Source organism: Silene latifolia, chromosome X (assembly GCF_048544455.1).
Source record: "Silene latifolia isolate original U9 population chromosome X, ASM4854445v1, whole genome shotgun sequence".
Lineage (NCBI taxonomy): Eukaryota > Viridiplantae > Streptophyta > Magnoliopsida > Caryophyllales > Caryophyllaceae > Silene > Silene latifolia.
In genome coordinates, this window is record NC_133537.1 from 289,672,765 (window position 1) to 289,687,237 (window position 14,473).

Consider the following 14,473-nt stretch of genomic DNA (forward strand, 5'->3'; position numbering starts at 1 on the left):
ATAAATACAAGTTTGGAATCCATCCTTGGACCCGAGAAGCTTGTCTTGATGTTCCATCTTGATCCATGTAGCGGGAGTGAGCTCCAATCTCCATCTTTAGTCTTCTTCGAAATTACAATAAATAAAATTACATAATTGACCTATTTATTACATTCTAATTTCAAAACCAAAACTAAAATAAAGGAGATTGGAGATCTCATAATTACATAAAAAAATCATGTTTCCTTCATTACGAAAACATAATTTGACTAAGGCCACACTAAGTATTACAAATTACAACCGATTGCAAAATTAAATACGTAAATAAAATCCATTCATTCGATTCATTCAACAAAATTAAAAGCATCAACTAAAATTAAATTAAACATACATGACACAATTCCATAATTATGTTGATTAATTTATCCAAACCACCTATTTAAATTAAATTAAGTGACAATTCCGCAATTAATCACATTAATTTCATTCTTAATCCATATTAAACTTGTAATATGAATTCTATCCGTCAAAATTTTAAACTGCTTTAAAATAATATGATATCTTTAAATTGTGAACCGTTTCACAATATCTAATTGTCCAAAATAAAAATAAAAATAAAAAACAAAATCCATTTTTATTTTATCTCGGCTGAACAAACAGTTTTTTTTTTTTTTTTTTTAAAAAAAATTTATCACGGCTAAAAAAAAATAGAAACAAAAAAAAACTTTCTTTTCATACAGTAACTCAAAAAACGAATTACCCTATGAAAAAGACTCGGTTTTTCAGCAAAAAGCGTAATTTTTTTTTTTTTTTTTAAACTGCCGTGAACAGTAGCAGAAGCAAAAAAAAAAGGTAAAAAAAACAGAAAACCCTTATGCCTCCTTTTTTTTCTTTTTGCGGCAAAATGCCCTAAAACAAGGTTTGATGAATAAAATTGTTTACAGTTGCTATTTAGAACATGATTAGCATATGAAATAGTTAAACATGATTAATTTATATGCCAAAAACTATATAGAAAAACAATCTTTATATCATAAACATGACGATTCTATTTAATTTTAACTTAATCTGCATTAAATAAAAAAACTACCAATTCTTCATATGATAATTTTAACTGATTAAAACAACAATATGAAAAATAAAATGGAAAAATATCATCAAACAAAGAAGAAAAAAACGGCTGCAAAATTTTTTTCTCTCGGCCAAAAAAAAATTTCAGTCGAAAAACCCTTAATTTTTTTTTTCGAAAATCCCCATTGTTTACATATAATTTTATGAAAATCATCAAAATTGAAATCCGTGGCCTATGCTCTGATATCACTTGTGGGAAATAATCTGTATACTTCCCTTAATATTGAAGGATTATAACGAATTTAACAGTGATGATTAATAGTCATAAACAAAATACATAAACAAAGTATAAAGGATTCAGAATTAACCTTCGGTCCTAGCAAAATTGGCCTAAGAACAATATCAAAATTGATATTCGCCTATCAGTTGCACCCAAGACGATATGAGACATGCCCTATTGATTGTGCTAGAATCGATCTAAAATTTTCTGTAAAATTTAGTTGTTTTGTGTTTTTTTTTCTGATGAGATAGAGGGGCTAGGTCAAGAAAAGAATTAGGGTAGAATAATTCTCTCCCTTTCTTTCTTATACTGACCGAAATAAGGAGTATATTCTCCTTATTTTTGGTCTTTCCAAAAATATATAAAATGTGTTAAATTGTCATCTAGTGAGGATCGAACCCATGACCTCTTGGTATGTGTACCCTCACTATTACCACTATGACACATTCAACTTGTTGATATTAAATATAATCGATTACATTTAATTACGAATTAACTGATTAATTCGTCCAAGCTAACATTACATATATTTAATTAAATATAACTTATTATATTTAATTTACGAATTGATGATTAATTGTCTCAACTAATATTATTTAATTTTCATTAAATAATTATCTCATCAACACATTGACTAACTTTTTAGTCATTTTGGGCATCAATATGATTATATTTCTATAACCACATTTCTCAAACACATCCTATAGGTGTGACCTTTACGAACCAGTTGATCACCGCCATCTGCATGATAATAACGTCAAACTTTCTAGCAAGCCAACCGTTATTAAGTAAACGTTAATCAACTGATTAAATATACGAAGTATACCCTTGTGAACCTGTAAGAGATTTACAAATATTATCACACTAATTTGTGGAGGACACAAGATCCAACACATGCTTCTCGCGACCAAGGGAAAACAACCAGTGGCGTTGGAGCTACACAGGGAGTTCACGTACCAGGAAACAGCGTACACCCCAAAAACGTAAACTACGTTTATACAATACTAGCTTAAAACCCGTGCAAAATTACATGGCATATATAAATAATATACAAAAAAAATATATAAATGAGCCTTAAAAATAGTTATGTACAGTTTAGTACAAATACAGAAGAACAATAATATGACATTGTTTAAGAGAAAGGGCTTTCTCTAATTAGTACAACATATATGTTGTTATTATGACTAAAAATCTTTGAACTTTTAAAGTCCCAATTACTACCCTTAATCAGTTAATCGCCACCACACCCGTGTCTCATATTATATTTACGACCATGCCTTAATCTCTAATATGAGAGTGAATAAGCTACAATTGTGTCTCATATCATACTTACACCAATATCTCATATCATTTTGATAATTTTAAACGGAAGTTAATTATGCCAATCACGTAAGTTTTAAAATAGTTTTTAATCATGTATCAGTTGGGAAAAAAAAGTAGTGGGAATAACCTTATGTAAATTTATTACTCGTATATGATACTTTGTTCTTTTTATTTTTTATTGTGCTATTTTCTATTTTGTGATGATTTAATCAACAATTAATCAAATTAAGTGGAAAGTGAGATTTTTATTCAATGTCCGTAGTTAATTGAAAACCAAATCAGCGGTAATATTAAAATGGAGTACTTCGCATATCACAATAAATCTACCTGTGACTCTGTGAGCTATTACATGTAAGATTCTTAATTAAGTCTCAACACTACAATGTTTAGCCAAGTTAATGACTACACGAGTTTAATAATTTATTAAGGCATAATTCTTAATTAAGTCTCAACACCACAATGTTTAGCCAATTTAATTTTCTACACAAATAGGATTATACATTCAATTATACCATAAATATGCTACAACCAAGGTATAAGAATCCGAACTTATATGTATTCTTTCTGAGCTAATTTAAAGTTCATGTTTTTAATGTGTAAATGAATGAGTTCAATACTTTCTAATAAAGCTCATATTCTTTAACATAAAGCTCGGATACTTTATCACAAAACTCAGATTCTACACTGTACAATATATACAACTGGTTGTATAGTCCATGAATTGAATTTTCTATTCTATTAATAGAGTCTAATTTCAACTTATTTTCACATACTTGATTTTCATTTTTATTTTCTCTATCTTACAAATTAATATTTTGTCTTATACTAATTAACAAAAAAATATCCACACAAATAATAATATAATTTGTTATTATGAATGACAATAATCAAAATTATGGACATAACACATTTCCCCAAGAAACTTTTTTTTTTCTTAACTGTTCTATTTGACCCGTTTTAAATGAGAATTGTGTAATAAATTTATATGAAATAATTTATTTAACAAGTAGTATTTGACTATTTGGTAAAAGTAAATGATAAATAATATATAGTGGGGTCAAGCAAAAAGGGAAGGGGAAACATCTCCATTGTAGATAAAAAATAGGGATTTTCCCATCTATACCCCCGTGGTTTTCACTTTTCCCAACCGTATCCTCGCGTATCAGAGATTACTAATTGTACCCCTAAGCTTAGCTAATGGCTCCCAACCGTGGCTAATCTCCAATTTTCCGTCAAATGATGTTGTTAATTGCCAACATGGCACGCTTAATGTGCCAACATGGCATGACTTGGCTGCCAACATGGCATTACTAAAACCCTTCTAACATTCACTAGTCATACCCTTAATTTCATTATATTGACGGTTTTTCTTATTTATCGTCTCACTCACGCTTTATCGACTTTTAATTATTTGTAATGTCCCGCCTTATTCACACTCACCAACCTCTTCACTTTATCCCATTCCTCAACCCAAACCGCCTCCTACCTTGCTCTGCTGCCCCCACGTCTGTCAGCCTCCGTGGGTCCGTGCCACACTCGTCGCTCACTGATGCGACGCACATCTCTGCCGGACACCGTTCTTCCGTTGCTGATCTGTACCTCTCCACCCGATGTCGACACCAACCACTGCGTCCCCTGCTGCGACGCAATCCACTATCGCGCTCCTTATTCGCTCATTGTTGCGGCGTCTTTCTCAGGTACCCTTGAAACCCTAACCCCCAAATCCATGTTATTTATTGTGTGAAGCTATTGGGGTGCTGGATGCTGCGATTAAGGATTTAGGCTCAATAACGATGTGAAGTCGGGTTTCTGAGTTTGAATAAGACTGAGTTAGAGGGTGGTTTGAAGAGGATTTGGGCGAAATTTTCTGGATTTAATTAGATCAATTTTGATTCAGAATTTGAAAATAATAAGGGTAGTTTGGTCATTGCAAATAATTAAAAGTCGATAAAACGTAAGTGAGACGATAAATAAGAAAAATCGTCAATATAATGCCATGTAAGCAGCCATGTTGGCATAAGACGTGCCATGGTAGCACTTAACGGCCAAAACAAACGGAGTAGCCAAGTTTAGTCACGGTTGGGAACCATTAGGTAAGCTTAGGGGTACAATTAGTAATCTCTGATACGCGAGGGTACAGTTGGAAAAAGTGAAAACCACGGGGTACAGATGGGAAAAACCCTAAAAAATATAAGAAGAGAGAAAAATAAGAGGGAGATAGAACAGTTGATTTTTGTTCATGCTCTAAAGTCTAAACCATTCCTCCCTATTATCGAGCAAATTGGCATTTCCATCTCTTGAGTTAGGCCAGCTAGTACAATAAGAAAACTAAAATAAACTTGGCAAACCATGAATAACAAAGCGAAAAATGGGAAAATAACAGTGAGGACTTAAACTCCATCTTGGTGGTGTAGATAATATATGCATCAAATTACTAAGAGCAACCAATATGAATACTTGACGGGTTAGTGGTTTTTATTCGATGAGAAATGAGATACCCAAGATCTAATTATGCAAAGATGCTAAAATTATGATGAGAGCCTAATTACATCGGAGACCGTCGTTTTCATGCAAATCAATAATTAGCACTCTAATTTGATGAAATTAAAAATAATACTCCCCGTAACCAAAAAAAAACTCTATTTAAACCTTTTATTTTTTAAAAAAGTATCACCATGGCTTACTTTTCTCCACCGTAAATAAATAATTAACAACTAAGTAGGATGAGGGATTTAATGGCTAGGGCCTAGGAGCTATTAACCATTGAAAATCATATGGAGAAAGATTTGATGGGAGAAAGAAGATGGAAAACATTTAAGTAATAGAAATCTTTGATTGAGTTGTTAGACTGCGATAAGGTGAGGTCCGGAATTACTTTTTCACATACGGATTTTACTCTTTCACTTACATTTTTTCATTAACTTTTCATGTCATACCCTTTTAGCTAAACCTAATCAATTTAACTTTTACATGTAGCTTTTTCCCTAAATCGAATCTACTTGCTCTAAAAACTTGAGAATGAATTATAATTTTCCTCTAATTAGTAAAGTAATTTAATTGATTAACAATTATTAACATGTTTTGTTAAAATTATTGGGGTTTATCAATTAGTGAAATTAATAGGTTTAATTTTTATCAATTGCAGTCAATTACTTGGGTAAATTTTTGTTTCTCCCAAATGTTATACGTCACTTTCAACAATCTTGCATACCTTGATATTCCGTACAACAATCTTGAATCATCACCTAGTTGGTCTTGGATTTTCAACCATAATTCGCTGATGAGCTTGTTCATATAATCATATACTCGTATATCAAACAACCAGTTAAACAGGTTAGTTTCAAATCCTAGTTCCAAATCGATTAAGAGGAATAGGAATGCATACTCTTTCACAACTTGCTTAGGCTGTTAAACCAATCTTGAGAGTATTGTCTGGATGTTGAAGAATGGAATGGTGGTTGTCAACGGGTCGTTTGCCGGATGCCGTAGAGTGGGTTGTCGGAGATGAGGGAAGGGAGAGGGAAAAATCAATTAAGTGAGGGAGGGAAAAAAATGACAAGGGTAAAGTCGTAAAAAGCGTATGTGAAAGAATAAAATGCGTATGTGAAAAAGCACGACCCTTAGAAAATTGAGAATCTTTTGTTAAGGCAATGAACTTGATGAAATATTTAGAGAATAATATGAAGGTTAAAAATGGAAAAAGAGCAGTATAATTTTCATTAGTACTTCGTACTTTATTAGGGTTGCTAGTCTTCTTGGTTAGGCGGGAATTCTTTGCATAATAAATTGACACGTGTCAAGTTTTATGTTTAGTGGTTTCTCTATTATATTTTTATATAGATATAGATTTGAGTTTCTGAAATGCTGAAGTCATTGGGTTATTGGCATTACAGTTCACAATGTTCTGTCCATTTAGAAAATATAGTCATAACCAAATTTGTTCTTTACAGCTGGTGCTTCTCGTGCACAGACCAGCGCGCGTACTGCATCACCCGCCATAACTACTGATTGTACACCCGGGAGTTCGGTGCCAGTTGTTGAGGCATCCAAACCAAAGGCCAAGCAAAAACGTGCTCAGAAACAAAGTACGTTTAACCGGCAGCTATCAATTTAAGTTTAATTGTTGTTCGATTTCCAGCTATTTAAAGCCACACGCCTTAGTGATTACCTGATGTTATTGAACAAAAATTCCTGCTGCTTTGGGGGGGAAACAGGTGCCTACAGAAGCAGTTAAATTGAAGCCTCCAACACACTGCAAATATTGTGGCGCCAAAAAATTTGAGTACGAAGCAAAGAGGGTGTGTTGTTGCAGTGGCGATATAAAACTTGCTTTAAACGAATATCCTGAGGAACTATTGCATCTTTATACTGCAAGGGATGAAGAAGTCACTGCACTTCCAAAAATATTCAAGATTATATAACAATCTATTCGCTTTCAGTTCTTTGGGAGGAACTTTTGAATCAAACACGCACAATTTTTGTGTTCAAGGCACAAGGGCAGGTCTATCATTACTTGCCAGATCTAATACCCATGGACAACATTCCTAGATATCTACAATTGTACTTCTATGATAGTCATCATGAAAAGGAAATCAACTTGGGCCTATTTCTTAATCTAAAAGAATAGATAATTACCCTTCTCATGGGTCTTATGGATGATAATCCATATGGAAAGTTCTTTAGATCTTTAAAGAAGATAGAGGTGACCGAGGATAAAAAATAGTGCTCAGCACTGACCCAAGCCATGATCAGAGAGTGTACAATGTACTTACGTCTGATGACGTAGCAGTTATGTGGCCAGACATCATACCCATGCAAGTAAATGAGGGCCCCCACATTATTGCGTACGGCAGGGGTTCGCACAGGCACATGATTAGGCATTTTTATGGATGATATGACCCTTTAAAATATCCTCTTCTGTTGCCAAGGGGCAGCATTGGGTGGCATCAGGGTTTAAAGAAAGTTTCCAGTCCTGCCTTTGAGGGGGAGCTTAGCACCTCCTCTCCAGTGTCCGCAGTTTCAAGTAAAGAACCTGAATCTCTTATAGAAGCAGAAGTGGCAAGTAAGTATCTGTTATTTATTGGTGCCTGTTTTCTTTACATGTGATGAGTATTTATTTCCGCTTTTACATTTGCAAGATACTGCTAGAAGGCACACAAGAGCTGACATGCGTATTTCCTGTAGAGAATACTATGCATACAAGTTCCAAATCAGACCGGGTAACTTTCTTCTTAGAGGAGGCCGGCTATTTCAGCAGTACATAGTTGACATGTACGTGAAGATCGAGAATACGTGCTTGGATTTCTTGGGGCTGAATCAGGAAGCTATCCGGGCAGACCTTTATCAAGGGATCCTAGACACGCTGAGTTTGGGGGAGAATAGCGCATATAATGTTGGGAAGATAATTGTGTTGCCACCATCGTTTCTGCGAGGGCCGAGGGATATGAGGAGGAGGTATTTAAATCCTATAGCCCTTGTTCAGAAATATGGGAAGCCTGATCTATTCATCACTGTAACGTGTAACCCTAACTGGCCTGAAATCAAGTCTGAACCGGCTCCTGAGGAACAAGCGCAAAATAGGCCGGATTTGGTGGCGCGTATTTTCCATGCAATGCTTACACTGCTCAGGAAATAAATCAAAGAGAAGCAAATATTCGGGGAAGTTGCTGCAATAATTAATGTTGTAGAGTTCCAAAAACATGGCCTACCACATGCACATTTCTTAATAATTCTGAAACCAACGTACAAAGTCACGCAGCCAGAGAAGTTTGATAAGTATGTTACAGCAGAGCTACCCTCACATGATAATCCTTACCTTAGAAGTGCTGTCCTCCGACATATGATGCATGTGCCCTGTGGAGCCGAATTCCCAAAATGTGCTTGTATGCAAATTAAAGACAGGAAAAAGGAGTGCAGTAAAGGTTATCCAAAGAGTTTTCGCAACTTCACAACAAATGGGTTAGGTTCTTATCCGTTATATAGAAGAAGGGATACTGGTGAGACGGTTGAGGTCAGAAAAGCTATCATGGATAACAGATCAGTGGTTCCTTACAACCCGTACTTGCTTGCCATGTTTGACTGCCACTTGAATGTAGAGGTGTGTTCAACGATCAAAGCGGTCAAGTAATTATATAAGTATGTGTACAAGGGTCATGACCGAGTTTTATTCAACGTCGCCGATGGAGGGGTGGCTACGATAGTGGATGAAATTGAAAAGTACCAGTCTGGTAGGTGGGTCTCACCCCCAGAAGCAGCGTGGCGGATATTTGGGTTCAACATTTTTGAAACCAGCCCATTGGTGCAACCTGTACCGCTCCACACACCAAATAACCAGACAATTAGGTTTTCGAACAATGAAGACCTGGCAGCTGTTGTCTCAGATGAACTGAGGACGAAAACCATGCTAACTGAATTTTTTGGGAAAAATTCGCAATTAACAGAAGGACGTAAATAGTTGTACAACGAGTTCCTGGAATATTTTGTGTAGAATGAAAATAAGAAATTATGGAAGAGCAGGGACCGTGGAGTCGTAATTGGTAGGGTGGCACATGCTTCGCCAGGGGAAGGTGAACGCTACTACCTAAGGCTGCTGCTGGAGCATGTTAGAGGGCCTACGTCATTCGAGGACTTGGTGACAGTAAACGGCACTTCTTGTGCGTCATTTCAAGAAGCCACTTTAAGAAGAAGAATACTTAAGGAAGATAATGCGGCAGGAAAGTGCATGGATAAGGCGGTGCAAGTCGAGATGCAAAATGCTCTTAGGCGCCTCTTTGCAACTATACTTAATTTTGGTTGTCCAAACAACCCCACTGAATTCTGGGACCAATACTATGACGCCCTGTCGGAGGATTTTAGACAGCGATTTCCAAACGAACCAGAGAAGATTTTTCAAAGCACAGCTGCCCAAGTGGAAGAATTTCTTGAGGGGATGGGAAAGAGCTTTGCACATTTTAATTTGGCACATTTACATGTCACACAAGAACCAACCATGCAAATTACACGAGATATAAGTGATGCCATAAGCGCTCCTGTGCCTCTTCTACAGTTGGCTTCGCGGAAAGAACTCAATGTTGGCCAGCGGATTGCGTATAAGGTTATAATTCACCATGTAAAGACTCAAAAACCAGGCGCCTTTTTCATTGATGGCCCTGGTGGAACCGGGAAGACTTTCTTGTATAGGGCGTTATATGCAAAGGCCAAATCAATGGGGAAAATATCCTTACCTTGTGACACCCTCATTCATTGCGGAAAAGTAAACACATAATTCTAGATAAAAACTGCATGGATATGTTTGTAATAGGTTCATTTGGGTAAAAACCTGTAATTTTAAAAACCTGAAAACGAAACCTGAACCTGTTATAAAAATATCCAAATGGGAAGGTGTCAAACATGCAAGGTCTAAAATAAATCTCATAAATAAAACATCGCTAAAGTCGCGAAACAAAGTTATACGGTCCAAATATGAAAAAAGGAGACATATGTCCCTAAAAAGTATATGACATAAAAAGTGTTTAAGGGTCACAATAAGATAAAGCCAATCTAGATCCCAAGGTTACTTTGCTCGCTAGCTCGTCCATGTACCCCATATATGCATCACTTACCTGTCAATCGCATTTTATACAAATACGAAAGCCACAGTCACTGGGGAGTAACTCCGAGTTCTCCCAGCCACGAAATGTCATAATTAATATAACATGTAAACATAAGAATATTAATATGAATAACACATAGCCTTAGCATATAGATGCTAGACAATCGTGCTTATCATGTGAACAACAATATAACAACACATAGTCCTAGCATGTGAATACTAGACCGACTCATACTACACTATCATGTGAATCACATAACATCCAGGAATCCAAACTCTATCAACCATAGCCGGCTTGCATCTCACCTTCTATGATTCATAGAATCATCAAACAAGAAAGGACAATATATCTAGAGACAAGCATAAGTTCTTAGTACAGTCAATAGTCACTCTGTAACTCGAGTCTATACCACGAGGTAAGGTAAACACCCTAGTCCTAAACCCTATTTGAGACCTAGCGACATGCGGAAAACTACCGCATCCAAGACCCATGATAACAACACATGAGTACCCCTAAGGAGTCCACCAAAGGGTTGGCTAGTACTTAAGCTGACTACATACTTCTAAGAGAAGGGGCGTCTCGAATAATTCGGAAGCCCCGTGCAAAATGAAAACGGAGGCCCTCAAAATTTGAGAAAATAAATTAAATAAAAAAAATGGTTTTGGCAAGGCTCGAACTCGGGTGGTTTGGGCAATTGAAACATGTATTCACCAATGTGCTATCACACTTTTGTTAATATGCATGGATATTATTATGTATATATGGCTAATTTTTTCATACTTTATACGAATACGAGGCCCAAAAATTTAGAGGCCCAGTTCGCGCGCTCAGCCCGCACTTGGTCATAGCCGCCCCTGTCTAAGAGTATGTCAGGAAGTCATACCCTAACTTGGATATAAACCCACCAAGCTAAGACACAAAGGCTATTAAGCGGTGAACATATACTCGTCAAAGACTATAATGGCCTATCTATGACGAAGGCCGAAATACTCACCTAGGACCTAGTCCCAGCTTGAATACTTTAGCCCACGCCACATAAGACAAGTGGGACACCCAATTAACCATAAGAGGGGCAAAGAGTCCAAACTTGCACACACAAATGATCATACACCCTAGCATATGAAAGGCTACGCAAGAACATATTCAGCTGACAATCCAACAATATCTCCAATATCAATAATAATCCAAATTTCAAATTTTAACCAAGCATGCCATAATCCATGAGAACAAGCTAAAATGGCAACAAGGCAAGAAGACTCAAGTAATAGGCAACCAATTCATCCAACAACCAACATATGAAAAGACAATCATACTCAAAGACAAATCCTCGACCCTAGTCCCGCGACGGGTCATCGGTCAAATCGAGGCTGACCGGTTCAAACCTAGCTTGACCAAACTCATTTGGTCAAATTGGCCCAGCTCAGAGTCTTGGCCTACTTTGGCCCAAATCACAAAATTCATCACAATATCATTCTCATGCCATTTCCAATTTCTATCATGTGAAAACTATTGACATAGAGAAAATATGTCAACTTATAAAATGACCAATTCAACGGAAATATTAGCTTAAACAATTTCCTACATGCCAAAATACCAACATACTTCAAAACATGAACCATAGGCCCAAAACATCAAACAATAGACCCAAGACCCGACCCAAGGTGACGGGTCAAAATCCGGGCCGGACCCACCGGGTCAGCCGCGCCCTTATCCGGGCTATTTTGGGCGGTTTTTCCCCCTTTTTCCTTTTTCCCACCAAAATCCATTTCAAGCTCAATTTAATACCGTCTCAAGCAACAATCAACAATATTCATTCCGTTTCAACACTTAAACATGTGAAAAACAACATATTTAACAAACTTTAACAACAACAATTCATGTGAAAATTAAAGTTAACATGTTATTAATCACATAAGCATCCAACACATCATAAACAACACTAATGTGACATTAAATCCTCGAGTAACTCGGAATAGTTACCTTAAGCTAGCAAAGAGACAAGTAATAACTTGAGAAAGCTTTTAAAACCCAAAATTACTCTTCATCTTCAACAACATATGAGTCACCTAACTCATCTTCAAATTCTTCACCTATAAGAACAACAAAAACACAATTATTAAGCTTAAATTCGAAACCCTAAAAAGATAAGACCCGAAACGAAATTGGGGGAAATGAAAATAAAGCTTACTAGTAGATGAGGATTGAAGAGAGGATTCCAAATATATAAGTTTTATGCAAATTGGTGGAGAAATGAAGGATTTATGAAGGATTTAGGGTTTGTAAGGAGGATTTTTGGTAGGTTTTTGATGTTTGAGAGAAGGAGGAGATAGATTGAGAATGGAGGAAAATGAAAATTGAAAGAGGAGACAAATGGGGGGGATAGGGCCGGTCCAAATGGTATAAGGATGATGGTCAATTGTTTACGTTTTGGGTTTGCTTCGACGGTAATTAGAAATATTCGTCGAACGCGATTTCCGAGAATATTAAAATTCTTAAACACGATTTTACTAAAAGATTAAGTACTCATATGCCCAATATCCAAACTCGTTTACCCAACGACTGTAAGAAATGGGAAAATCCCAATTTTACGACTTTTATCCGAAATCTATTTTATCAAAGGAAAAGGTTTAAATATAGTTTAAATCACTTTTAAACATTTCTAAACTATCAAAAATAATTACATTTCTTCAAAATAAAATAAGATTATATTTTATCAAATAAATTTTATTTCAAATAAATTAATATTAAATTAAAATGGATTAAAATATTACTTTTAAAATATAATAAAAGTCTTCAAATTTACGGGGTGTTACAACCTACTGCTACTTCTGGGATTGCTACTTCAAATTTACCAACAGGAAGAACAACACACTCAAGGTTCAAAATTCCGCTGGATAGTGATGAATCGCTGACTTGTGATGTCCCCAAACATGGTGGTTTGGCATGCTTAATAAAGGAGGCGTCCTTGGTCATTTGGGATGAGGCATCCATGGAAAAACCGGAGAATATCGAGGTTGTTAATATGTTGTTCTAAGATGTGTGCAGTAGTTCAACACCGTTTGGGGGCAAGGTTATTGTTTTTGGAGGTGATTTCCGCCAATTGCTTCCTGTCCTACCACGTTAAAATTGTTTGACGGCAATTTCATTTAAATTATACGTTAAATTAATATGCAACAATAATAAATTCATAGAAGGCTAACTGTAACATAAAAGCAAATTCAAAAGGAATAGTGCATGACAAACATACAAACCCTAATGTTAACGTTAAACAACGATTATTTTCCGCAAATAGATTATTCAAGTAGGATTTAATAGATAGGTTAAATTGTCTTAGGGTACCGTGCGCATCGCGTACGGTGTAACCAACTAGTGGAAAATAAATATTGCAAAATTTTCCTCTGGGTGTAGGACGTCCTCTGGTAGAACGCAATTATTTCTCTCGATTCTTTATGCAATTAACAGTGGTGGATCTGGGAGTGGCAGGGGCGTTCGCCCCAGCTAAAGGTCGAAAATTTCGAAGTTTTTAGACAAAAAATTTCAACTTTCTTCGAGTTTCCCTTATCACCTATTCGCCCTCGCTCCGCATGCTTCAATTCCTAGCTCCGCTACTGGCTATAATGCAAGTACTTTATGTTACTCCCCTTTTTTACTAAATATTTATTTTCTCGTGGTATTTAAGATGAAATTTCGATTGTATTATATGACATATACAAGTTACCGTAGTTTCCTTTGTCGAATATTATACTTCGTGAGATATGCTTTTGATGACAAATGTAAATAGCTACACTGTACGTTTAATGTATGAATATTCTTTATTCTCCAACATATTTATAGGTCAAAATTTGCTAATTTATGATCCTATGAAAACAAATGGAAAAAAAATAAAATGGCGTATTGGTGTGAGAATTTGTGATTTATCTAAGGAGGACTTTAGTTCAATTATTGTTAACTTGTTATCATTTAAATGAAGGTTATAATATAATTAGTGGTTGTCACAATATTTCCGAGTTGGCGGTTTGTTATTGATATGGGTTAGGCTTTGAAGCATGATGCATTGTCACTTGGATTTCTTTTATTATCTTAAGTCTAGTTTCTAATAATCTCCTTTTATATGAGATTCTGCATTAATTTCCATGTTGGTAGGCTGGTAGCTATCCCTTTAGAGAAATGTTTCGAAGAATAAATGGTTATTTTTAGGAGGTGAAGGTGAACATGTGCCGGTCAGTGT

At 35.8% G+C, this 14,473-nt stretch overlaps 1 protein-coding gene across 1 annotated transcript; it reads left to right on the forward strand.

Moving 5' to 3' along the window:
- The first annotated feature begins 6,248 nt into the window (after positions 1-6,248).
- LOC141620283 (uncharacterized) lies at positions 6,249-14,428 on the forward strand. Its single transcript, XM_074437198.1, has 8 exons — positions 6,249-6,252; positions 6,604-6,738; positions 7,093-7,213; positions 7,582-7,715; positions 7,792-8,250; positions 8,404-8,750; positions 9,141-9,826; positions 14,389-14,428. The coding sequence occupies exons 1-8, from the start codon at positions 6,249-6,251 to the stop codon at positions 14,426-14,428; spliced, it is 1,926 nt and encodes a 641-aa protein (XP_074293299.1).
- The last annotated feature ends 45 nt before the right edge of the window (positions 14,429-14,473 follow it).

Coding starts and splice junctions, on each gene's coding strand:
- LOC141620283 (XM_074437198.1), top strand. Junction 7,716..7,791: donor TATAGAAGCAGAAGTGGCAA/GTAAGTATCTGT, acceptor TACATTTGCAAG/ATACTGCTAGAAGGCACACA. Junction 8,751..9,140: donor ACTGCCACTTGAATGTAGAG/GTGTGTTCAACG, acceptor TATTTTGTGTAG/AATGAAAATAAGAAATTATG.